At 42.4% G+C, this 12,576-nt stretch overlaps 1 protein-coding gene across 1 annotated transcript in view; it reads right to left on the bottom strand.

The window, feature by feature from the left end:
* Nucleotides 1-12,576, bottom strand: part of itgav (integrin, alpha V) — a 59,946-nt gene that overhangs the window by 28,852 nt on the left and 18,518 nt on the right. The window contains exons 7-10 of the mRNA XM_060930444.1: nt 3,068-3,190; nt 1,926-1,970; nt 1,540-1,583; nt 1,376-1,432 (exon numbers count right to left, since the gene is read on the bottom strand). Of these exons, the coding sequence (XP_060786427.1) occupies nt 1,376-1,432; nt 1,540-1,583; nt 1,926-1,970; nt 3,068-3,190 (269 nt within the window). The remainder of the gene's footprint in view (nt 1-1,375; nt 1,433-1,539; nt 1,584-1,925; nt 1,971-3,067; nt 3,191-12,576) is intronic.

Here is a 12,576-nt window from a genome sequence, read left to right on the forward strand (position 1 = left end):
TGTAACACATTCCAAAAAAAGTTGTTACAGGGCAATTTAGGGCGAGTAATGAGGTACAACAGTTAAATAATGATGTGATTTGAAACAGGTGACGTCAACAGGTGACTGTAATCATGATTTGGTATAAAATCAGTCTCCAGGAAAGGCCGAGTGTTTGAGGAGTAAAGACGGGCCGAGGATCTCCAGTTTATCAACAAATGTGTGAGAAAATTATGGAAATGTTTAACAATAATGTTCCTTAAAGAAAGATCGGAAGGGATTTGGATATTTCACTCTCTACGGTGCTGAATATCATTAAACCATTCAAGGAATTTGGAGGAATTTCAGTGTGTAAAGGGCTCAAGCCTAATCTGAACCCCCGTGATCGCTGATCCCTCAGACGGCATCAAGAACCCTCATTCATCTACAGCTGATAGAACCACATGGGCTCGGGATTACTTTGGGAAAACCTTTATCAAGCTACAATACGGAGTTACATCCACAAACACCAGTTAAAACTTTACTGTGTAAAAAAAGAAGCCTTATGTTAACTGTGTCCAGAAACACCATCGACTTCTCTGGGCTCGGAGGCGTCTGGGACGGACCATCACACAGTGGGAACGTGGATTGTGGTCAGACGAATCAGTATTCCGGGTCTTTTTTGGAAGAAATGGACGCCGTGTGCTCCGGACCAAAGGCGAAAAGACGATCACCATCCAGACTGTAACCAGGAACAAGTCCAAAAACCAGGGTGTGTCATGGTATGGTGTTGGGTCAGTGCCCTTGGCAAAGGTAACTTACACTTCTGTGATGGAGCATTAATGCAGAAAAGTCCACTGAGATTTTGGAGCAACATCTGCTGCCTTCAAGACGACGTCTTTTCCAGGGAGATTTCAACAAGACGATGCAAAACCACATTCTGCTCACATTACAAAGGCGTGGCTGTGGAAGAAGAGGGCGTGTCCCCTGTCCCCAATACAGAATGTGTGGCGAATTTAGAAATGAAAAATACGACAGTGACGACCCGAACTGTTCCACACCTTAAGACCTGTTTACAGGAAGAACAGACGAAAATAACACCTGAGACACTTCATCACGTGGAGTCTTCAGGCCATAAACAGCTTTTAAGTGCTGGGAGAAGGAACAGCTGTTTGTCTGTTTGACCGTCTGATCTGTCCATCTGTCTTACCACCAGCCAGTCCATGTCTTCCTGGCTGTCTGCCTGACCACCTGTTTGTCATCCTAACCACTTGTCTCACTCTACCTGTCTAGCTGTCTGTCTACTTTCTAACCAATCATATCCAATAACTGGGAAACGCCCCCAAACCTGAGACTCGTTCAAAACCCTGAGGTCCGATCAGACGTTTCTGACAGCAGGAACGTGAACGGTTCTCACCTGCAGACCGGTGAAGTTCACTGTGGAGGCCATGTTCTTCCCATTAAAGACGTTCACCTGCAGAACCCAGAGTGAGCGGAGTGTGAACCGGAAGTCCATATAAGGATTTCCCCCACAGATACAGGACTCATCACAGTGAGATGAATAATGAATGATGCACTCACGTATCCCAGAGCTTTCTCTCCCCTCGGAACGCCAGTGACGTAATCTAGAGAACGCAAACGGAGTAAATACAGTATAAATATAAACCGTGAGCAGCGAGTAAGGGGTCCAAGCATCATGCCATGTGGAATTTACATCTTTAACCATTACATTTATGGTTCCACCATGAAAACCCATGATGCATGTTTACAACCACTGTTACATTAAAATTTAGTTCATCCTGTAATTATAGCGCCACCTAGTCGTGGAATTTCACAGCACCGCTTCAGGATCTTCCTGTTTTGATTATGAATATTAAAATAGTTTAGTTACGTTATAACACCTAGGTTCAAGATGATAAACTAAAATTTGTACAAACAAGAACCAAAAAAAAAAAAGATTTCCTTACCATCCACACCATCGTCATTAAAATCTCCGACTGCCACAGAGTAACCTACACACACACACACACACACACACACACACACACACACACACACACACACACACCAAACTGTATTTAAACTCTTTCTTAGTTTTTACTTTTCCTTTCATTATTTTTCCATTCCTTTTCTTATTTTTTAAAATCTCATTAATCCCTCGTTTATCTTTTTATCCTCTTTCTGATTCTTTTTTCCTTTGTTTCCAATCTTCTCCTTTCATCAAACAAATTGTTTTAAGTTCATCCATTTCTTTTTCTTTCTTTGTTTCTTTCTTTTCACGTTTGTTGTTTTCATTTAATTCCTCTGTTTCTTATCTTTCTTTTTAATTTTTTTCCTATCTTCCTTTTTTGTTCCTTTACTTTTTGCTTTTTCATTCTTTTTTCAAAGAAAATATTTTCCAATTCTCTTTTGTTACTCTTTTCTTTCTGAAAATTCATTTTCACTCTTTTCATCTCCATTTTTATTATTCTATCTCTGCGTAATCTTTCTTTCCTGAGCAGCTGATTATCTCCTCATCCGGCTGACAGGTGATGAGTTTATGCCATCATGTGCTGTCCAGCGTCGTCCACATTTCACAAAAATCGCTTCTTTTCTCTCAATTCTTCACTGATTTTTATCCTTTTTGGCAGGAAGGTAGGTCTGCCTGGGGTGCATATGGCTTCTACCCTAATTTACATAATTGCAATGAATAATGAAGATATGGAGTAATTAATCAATCCCTAACGAGCAGTTTCCACACAAATTGCTTCTTCTCCCTCAATTCTTCACTGATTTTGATTCTTTCTGGCATGAAGGTAGGGGGACCTAGGGTGCATACATGTATAATTCGACCCAGATTTGGGCCGGAGTGAGCGACGCCGTCACTGACGGTCTCATGTCTCTCCTGACTCTGTGTTTTTGAGGATGAAGTTTAGTGATGATAAAAGCAGCTTCCTTTCCTCAACCTGACTGTAAGAGGAGCAGGACTGTGAGTTCCGCCCTGAATAACGCCGTCTGACCCCCGGCTCGGTAAATATTTATTGTGCACCGTAAACAGTCAATCAGTAATGAATGAATATTTCACATCATTAATATTAAAGAGGAATAATAATGAGCTGTGGGTGTTTACCGAGGTAGCTGTCGTCGTACTGGGCGCTGGCGGGCTGCGTGGCCATCTGGTTACTGTATTTAGTGGTGAACTCTTTCGTGAGCCTGTTGAGAACCTCAGAGATATCATCTGAGATCAGCTGCCCTGAGGAGAGAACTGCACCATTAACCTCTCTCTCTCTCTCTCTCTCTCACACACACACACACACACACACACACACCCACATACACACCCACACACCCCAGCTGTGTCTCAGACAGAGCGGTGAATAATCTACAGGTCTGATCGAGTACATTACAGAAACAGAGCAGGTGTTTCAGTGTTTCAGCGTAAAGTCTGAGGTTTCACCCGTTTTACAGTGTCTTGCAAAAGTATTCACTCCCCTTGGTGTTTGTCCTGTTTTGTCGCATTACAAGCTGGAATTAAAATGGATGTTTGGAGGGTTAGCACCGTTTGATTTACACAACATGCCGACAACTTTAAAGGTGCACATTTGTTGTTGTTTTTTATTCTGACATAAACAATAATTAAGATGAAAAAAAAGAAATCTGGAGTGTGCATAAGTATTCACCGCCTTTCGTATGAAACCCCTAAATCAGAGCTGGTCCAAACAATTCACTTCATAAGTCACATAATCAGTTGATTAAGATCCACCTGTGTGCAATCAAAGTGTCACATGATCTGTCACATGATGTCTGTATAAATCACCCTGTTCTGGAAGGACCCTGACTCTGCAACACTACTAAACAAGCAACATGAAAACCAAGGAGCCTCCAAACAGGTCAGAGACAAAGTTGTGGAGAAGTATAGATCAGGGTTGGGTTATAAACTTTGAATATCCCAGTGAGCTCCATTAAATCCATTATGGCAAAATGGAAAGAATATGGCACCACTACAAACCTGACAAGAGAAGGCCCCACCCACTAAAACTCACAGACCGGGCAAGGAGGGCATTAATCAGAGATGCAACGAAGACACCAAAGACAACACTGAAGGAGCTGCAAAGATCCACAGTGGAGATGGGAGTATCTGTCCATAGGACCACTTTAAGCCATACACTCCACAGAGTGGGCGGGGCTTTATGGAAGCGTCGCCAGAAAAAAGTCACTGCTTAAGAAAACATGTTTGGAGTTTGCCCAACAGCATGTGGCAGACTCCCCAAACACATGGAAGAAGATTCTCTGGTCAAATGAGACTAAAATTGATCTTTTTGGCCATCATGGGAAATGCCATGTGTGGCGCAAACCCAACACCCTGAGAACACCATCCCTACAGTGAAGCATGGTGGTGGCAGCATCATGCTGTGGGGATGTTTTTCATCTGCAGGGACAGGAAAGCTGGTCAGGACTGAAGGAAAGATGGATGGCACTAAATACAGGGCAATTCTGAAGGAAAACCTGTTTGAGTCGGCCAGAGGTTTGAGACTGGGACAAAGGTTCACGTTCCAGCAGGACAATGACCCTAAACATACTGCTAAAGCTACACTGGAGTGGTTTAAAGGGAAACATTTAAATGTCTTGGAATGGCCTAATCAAAGCCCAGACCTCAATCCAATTGAGAATCTGTGGCATAACTTGAAGATTGCTGTACACCAACGCAACCCATCTAACTTGAAGGAGTTGGAGCAGTTTTGCCTTGAGGACTGGGCAAAAATCCCAGTGGCTAGATGTGCTAAGCTAATTGAGACATACCCCAAGAGACTTGCAGCTGGAATTGCAGCAAAAGGTGGCTCTACAAAGTATTGACTTTGAGGGTGAATACTTATGCACACTCCAGATTTCTGTTTTTTCATCTTAATTATTGTTTGTGTCACAATAAAAAAAACAACAAACAAACAATGTGCACTTTTAAAGTGGTCGGCATGTTGTGTAAATTAAATGGTGCTAACCCTCCAAACATCCATTTTAATTCCAGCTTGTAATGCGACAAAACAGGACAAACACCAAGGGGGGGTGAATACTTTTGCAAGGCACCATAGAGCCACATCCCACCCGTTTCTCTTCCTTCCCTTTAATTTGACGTCATTTAAAAGGCTGAGGCAAATAAACCTTTTTGTCAGGAACCTGTACTCTCCCCAGGTGCTTTCAGGCCAGAGGAACCTGTCCTTAGTTCTTACAACTGTTGGAGGAATGACAATAAATTCTGATTCTGAAGTTCCTCCTTTCTGTGCATCACACTGCAGGAACTGAGGCTACATCCACACGACAACGGCAACGAGATTTTTTTTTTTAAAATATCGCGTCCACATGGGCAACGGATCAGTAAAATATCAGGTCCATATGGCAACGCAACGCTTGCTGAAAACGATGCAATACACATGCCACACCTCTACGTGCACTGTAAGACGGTCCCATCAGAGACACCACAACAATAGAAGAAGAAGTAGGACGCATGCGCATGTAACGGGTTTATTTTTTTCCACTTGCCATTGTGTGTAGTGGTGGGGAAATTCTGCGCTGGCCCTTTAAGAGCGCAGGTAGCTATGGGAACGAGGCGCTGGCCTCTTTCAGTTCGTTTTGGAAATGTAAGCGCCAATGCCACTGGACGTTTGCAGCCCGTCCTCAGCAGTGTATTTGTGTCTCATTTCTTCAGAATAAAAAGACTGGTGAACAACACAACGCAACGTCTGTTACACGCATAAACCCCGTCTTCTACCCGGCGTGAAGCACTCACAGGAACAAGCACACAACAACAACAAGATGGCTGCGACTACGCGAGGAAATCGTGCCTTCTGTGTGTACAAATTAGTTTTATTAGTGTGCATAGTTTTATATAACTTAATTTTCTTATTGTGTGTGAACATTTTGAAAAGCATTTTTATATAATTTATATAACTTTTATATTGTGTGTGAACATTTTGAAAAGCAGTCTTATCCAATAAAAAAAGAAATTCAAGAAATGGTTCAGTTACTTGTTTATTTAAAAGAAAAGCTGTAAACAAAAGTGAATGCAATGCAGTGGTTCATACAAAACAGTCTGTTGAGGGTCTTCTGCAGTGTTGCCAGATTGGGCGGTTTCCCGCCCAAGTTGGGCGGTTTCAAGTGCATTTTGGCGGGTTTTGAACATATTTTGGGCTGGAAAACGTCAGCAGTATCTGGCAACACTGGTCTTCTGACCCTTTTCCCCTCTGCCTCCATTATAGTCAGGTGACTGTTGCTTTGTGTGGAAGGCTGTACTTTCTGTTCATCAAAGCAGGTGTAAATTGTCTGTCTGGCAGGTCAGTCAGGTTAATGTGTAAACAATTTCAATTTCTGTTGTTGTTACGAATGATGCGCGCGAGAGTGCTGCTTGTTCTAGTCATGTGGTTGTGACGTCATCGTAAACAAATCCGTTCTACTCATCCAGACGACTTCGCAGCGGCGCCGTTGCCAGATTTTTTCACTCGGGAACCCGTTCTCAAAAGATTTCGTTTTGGGGCACCCAAAACGCCGGTGCCGTGTGGACGCCAGGCCGAAACGATAAACAATTTTATCAGCTTCACCTGAATCCGTTGCCGTGTGGACAGGGCCTGAGGATGACTACAGTTCTTAAAACACTGCTCTGAGGGACTATTTTAGCTCCTCCTTCAGGGTGGGTTCTCTCCCAGCGCAAGAGGAACCCTGAGGGACACAAGTGTACAGTGATGCAGGCTGCGTTATATAGAACTGGCAACCTTCTGGTGTAAAAATCTGTGTAAAACGTCAGCCAACAGCTTTTAACTTTAGTGTTAAAACGAAGAAAGAAACATGGACTAATAGAGCAGCGGTGAAGTCCAGGCTTTACTGAGCGTGTGCGATGATGGAGGAAATACAGCGTGAATCTGATGTGTCTAAATGAAATATAAAAATCTATACATATATACGAAATTTAAATTTAAGTTCCATTCTTATTTGTGTACATTACATACATATCCCATGTTTTTACTTTTTTATTTGTTGTATTTTAATTATTTTTTATACCTTTATTACACTCTATTTTTTGTTACCGTTACTCTTTCTATCTGTGAGCTGCTGGAACATGTCAATTTCCCCACCGAGGGATGAATAAAGTTTATCTTATCTGAATTAAACTAAATGTCCTCGTCCATGGGCTTTTTTATCCATCACATAAAAACGCACGCTAACATGTGAGGTAAACGTATTTTAAGCAATCAGTAACTATTTTCCACCATGAATTCGCTCTTTATAATGTAAAACCAGATCAGCTGTGAGCTGCTGCTCCCTGATGTATCCCCCACTCTCGCTGATCTCAGAACGCAAGCGATGAAGGAACAGGACGCTTATTATGAATGTCGACTTCGACAAATAATGAACCCTGAAACAAGTAAAGCGCAGCGTCTCTCCTCAGGGATTTCAAACAGCATCCTGGGAAACTGGCATTCTGAAACAGCATTTTGCTTCTTGAAATAGTGTCAAAATCCACCCTGTATTGTGGGTGCTAAAAGAGAGCAACCGGACTTGCTTGAAGATTCTTGAAGACGTTTCACCTCTCATCCGGAACAGAACTGAAGAAGCCTTTCGGATGAGAGGTGAAACGCCTTCAAGAATCTTCAAGCAAGTCCAGTTGCTCTCTTTTACCACCCACAGTTTACCATGACCTGGATGACTGAGAATCTTCACAGACATCCACCCTATATGTTTCGTAAATACATTCAGTCGGTAAACAGGAAGTTGATGTGCGACAGACCTGAAAACAGTAAACACGGTATAGAACCCCAAGCTGAAGCTCGGTACCAAGTAGCTATAATTTGTGGTTGCTGAGAAAAAGGGTGTTTCGGACAGACGGAGATACGGATGGACGGACTGACAGAGGTTTTAAAAAAATAAATAAATAATAAATAATTAAAAAAAAAAAAAACACAGTATACCCCTCCTTCAGAGCGCGGGTATGATAATAAATAATTTAATGTCAGCATGTTGAACTTCCAGCTCTCCATCACTCTACAGCTCAGTGGAACGATCCGTTTCTATAGAAACATGTGACCGAAACATAACACATGAAAGTGGACAAGTTTAAAGTGCATATCCTGGACCAATTTCAGTTTTTTTTATATGAAAGTCTGTCCCTTTACACCAGGGGTGTCAAACCTGATCCATAAAGGGCCTTGTGGCTGCAGGTTTTCATTCCAGCCATGCAGCAGCACACCTGACTTGGCTCACTCAATCAACTGAACTGTCTTCACACAGTCAAATACTTGCAGCCACACCCACCCTTGATTAAAGGGTGGGTGTGTCAGTTGATTGAATAAGCCAAATCAGGGTGCTGCTGCATGGCTGGAATGAAAACCTGCAGCCACACGGCCCTTTATGGATCAGGTTTGACACCCCTGCTTTACACACTCATCCAGAAGGGTAATTGTGCACAAGGCCATCTGTCTACAGCAGAAAAAAATAAAATAACAAAACACGTCTGGAAAAATCCCAAGGGAGTCTGGAGCCAGATTCGTGACGCCACCTGCGGAAGCGCCAGTTTCAGTGCACAGCCTGTGTAGACCAAGCGCTCCCATTTCTCTCCGGTCTTTTGGGAAACGATGAGTACTAATCCCATCATGATCGGTGTTGCTACACCCTCCTACGATACATCTGTTAAAGGTGCAGTACGAGATTTTTTTCAGGAGTATTTTTTACCATATTGCTTGAAAAGCTCCTCACACCCATGTTGCAAGCAGTACAATAGAAGGTTTGACCCAAAAACAAAATATTTTAATCCAGTCTACAGTGTAAAATAAAGGAAAAACGCCATCAAATCCTATCGAGGTACCACCTCAAAATGATTGGATACTGACACGTCAATCAGACTGAAGCCCGCGATCCCAACCCCCCCCCTCACCGCCCCACCCCCGCCCCTACCCTTGTGTGTACAGTATGCGCAGGGACCACGCCAGGTGAACTAAGCCATTTCAAAGCAACGGATAGATAGCCTACCATACTAGCCCATTTTATCTAGATACTGGCCTACAATAATTACATAACACTATGGCAGAACAGACGCACACAACTGGTCAAAAAAGAAAACGAAAATCTGTATTCGAAAAGGCAACTGCCAGGAAACTTTATGAAAAAGGACGAGTCAAGACTGGCGCAGCGTTCGAGCGCTGGCGGCGACTCAAACAACGAAAAGGACTTCAAACCGATGCAATGGTGGCCCTGTTTCTACTCGATAGGTAAGATAACATTATGTATTTATTACATTTTCAGATAGGACAGTGTTGTCGTTTTAACAAGTGTACACTAGGGTTATAACCTTTTTACAACCTCTATACCCTGTATCGTATTTTGATGAACTTTTGCTAGTAATGAAAGGAATTGACCTTCATTTGGTCATATTTTTGAAAAAAGTCCCCCCGGACTCAAAATGAAGTTTTCGTAAAGCCTACCAACAACCAGAATAATACCTGCAGTCTCCTGCACAGCGTCAAATGAAGGAGCTGACATGCTGGCAGGTGTGCTAGCTTTCAGCCTTTTGGATGGATGTATCGTTTTAATGTCAGCGCATTTTCTACAGGGTATCTGCACATTTCTGATAACCAAAAATAATACTTTTTAAAGGCGTCGTGCGGTAATTTCAGCAATCAGGCTATATCATGTGTCAAAATGTCGGGTTTGGTGGGTTATTCAAGCCCCTCGGTTTCCCGCGATCTCAGTGTCACGATGCGCCCGCTACAAGCATTTAAAGTTGACGCGCACAGCCAAATTTAGGCAGCCAGCCGTTAACTAGGTCAACTTATGTGTGACGTCATACCAGTAACCTCCCTTGGGTGATGCTGGCCTGTCGCCATGTTTTCTCTATAGCGTGCGTTTACCAGAGTTGTTTACATTGCGGATTTTGTGGATTTATTCAGTTTGTGGATAGTTTTGAACACTCAAAACACTATGAAATGATGTATTAATATTCTGTGATACAAAATGCCTAATCGGTGTGTTGTGTTTGGCTGTAACAACGAACACTGAACACTATTTGTGACTGTTGTTATCAATGGATCTGATTTCAAGGTCATGGCTAGGTATTGATAGAAAAAAAAAAATTTTTTAAAAAGACATGTTTTAAGTGTTTCTATGTATCAATCATTAATTGTACAAAATGATTTTCATACATTTATGTATTTGTCATATCTTTCTGTCACATGAAGTGTTGTCTTGATAACATATGCGGCACATAATTTTAGCAAATGGATGACAGAAGATTAATTGAAAGATTTATGCCACACAGCGGCCTTTAACTAATAATTATCACTTATTACTGACGATTGTACGTTTACTAAACAATACAATACAAAGCTCAATACTCCCAGCCTATAACATACTGAATATCAAGTTAAAATCAACCGCAATAAAAGGAAAATGATGAAAACTGGAATATCAAGGGGTCTACTGTATCAGAAGGCCCACTGCATTTCGCAAGATCGCAAGCTGTCAAGTTGCTAGAATTCAATCTTTCTAGCTATACTTTCACCCCCTACAGCTATCAGTATTACACACAATCATAGATTAATCACACAGCATTCTAATTCAAGTGAAAACGGTCTTTAAAAATACACACAAGTAGTGATTTAGTCAGAGAAACCAACCAAAACAAGTCTTCAAGTCGCCGGTCTTCATTCTCGTCTTCGTTTCTGTCGTCGTCAGAACTGTCCTCATTTTCTTCTGAAGATGAGCGCTCAGGTTCAAATCTGTAAGGCTGGATACCACCAGGACATTCAGCTGTCAAAATCTCTACTTGTGGGCCATTTTCTTCTTCTGTATCGGTAAAATCAAAGCTAATTTCCTCAGCATCGCTCCTATTTTCTGGTGTGTCCGCCATTGCAACCGCACCGAGTGGTTACTGGTATGACGTCACGCAGCTGTTCCATTGACCGAGAGGGGGCGCTGCGAACGCGGGAAATTTCAAGTGATGGGCATGACCAAATAAGGACCGATTACAACCGCGGGAAGCTTTTGAAAAATCGACGGTCAATTTATTTCGAATCTCGAAAGCATTCTGGTGCAGAATAATGCGACTTTTATCGCCGCTGCGTGACGCCTTTAAGGCCATTTTAAGACCTGTGAGAATAAAAAATAAGAGCACTACCGCGGGGAAAAATATTTTTAAAAAATCAGACTCTAGGCTATTATGGTCAAAGCATATTTATATTTTAATCAGTGCATCTCCAGTTTACGAACAGAATCTTGTCTTTCCCACAAGTAAACGATTTTGCATATTCAGAATCAGGGAACATTGCCCTGAAGACGGTGCCCACGTCTTCGTTCGAATTGTAGGAGTGGTGTCGGTCAATCGTTTGCAGAACCCACAGTATTTCAGCCTTAAGTGTAGCGGTCGAGGCGAAAGCACCGAAGGCACTTGTGCTGGGAGAAGTAGGCACCGAAGGGAAAGTGGGCTTTGCGCTAACGTTTGCAACCGGTGCTGCAAACATCTGCATGGGAACTGTTGTTACCTGACTGGCGGCAAAGCGTTTATGCTTTTCCCCTTTCATGTGAGCGTCAAGGGCAGTAGAGCCCATTGTTCCCAACTTTATGTCTTTCTTGCAGAGTTTACACCGAGCTTCATTTTCGGACGCTGCTTTTGACAACCAACCGCTATATTTCTGGTCCTCAAGCCACTTGTCCCTAAACTTACACTTCCCCATCCTACATGTCTGCCACGCTAAAGAAACCACTTCTTCGTCTTTTCCCACAACACTAAAAGGAAAACACTGCCCCCTGAGTGTTGTGTGACGCCTGTACTTTTAGGTACGGAGCGGTCTTTTTGCCATCTTCTTGTTACACATTGACGTGCGCTGTTTGAACAACGTTAGCATGGAAAAAAAATGTACAAACATATATTTTTGTGCCCCGATGAAATTTAATGCCGCCCATATGAAAATTAATGCCACACTTTGAAATATTAGCAAAATATAAGGCTATTTAAGGCCTTAAATGCCATATACTGTATATCAGACTTTTTACGGATCCGTGGACACCCTGTTTCTAGTGGAGTAGCCCACTTGTCCCCTACTCTCCTGTTGTACCTTGGTCAGTTCTTTGTCCTCAGCATTCAGCCATTCCCCATCCAACTTTGTGACATCAAATACATCATCTAAACATCCATAATCTCCCCGTCTGGTGCATTCATCAAACACTTGCACCACTTTCTCCAACTCTGCACTTACTGCTTGATCAGAGATTATTGGAAAGTTCAGTTGTTCAGTTCACAAAAGCTTCACCTCCTTGGAAATTTTCTTCAGTCTATCTTTCTGGCCTTTGATGTCTGGTGCCATGTGTTTAAAGCAGCCAATTATGTCTCTCTTTAGTGGCATTCTTGTCCTGTCCATTAATGGGGTTTGCACTGATGGGATAGGCCCTCTCACCATCGTGGATTTCTTGAAGTCAATCACATTCTTTTTCCAAATCTTCTTGTTCCTCTCAACTTCGCTGGAACTCTTTCTGTGTGACATTCTGAGCCAACCATTCACTATGGAACAGCTCGACATGGTAGTGCATGTATGAAAGTGAGAACAGAAACTGAAACTCCAGAATTCTGGGATGGCTTTAGGCCTACAACGTATCACTAGTTGA

This window comes from Neoarius graeffei, chromosome 9, assembly GCF_027579695.1.
Source record: "Neoarius graeffei isolate fNeoGra1 chromosome 9, fNeoGra1.pri, whole genome shotgun sequence".
Lineage (NCBI taxonomy): Eukaryota > Metazoa > Chordata > Actinopteri > Siluriformes > Ariidae > Neoarius > Neoarius graeffei.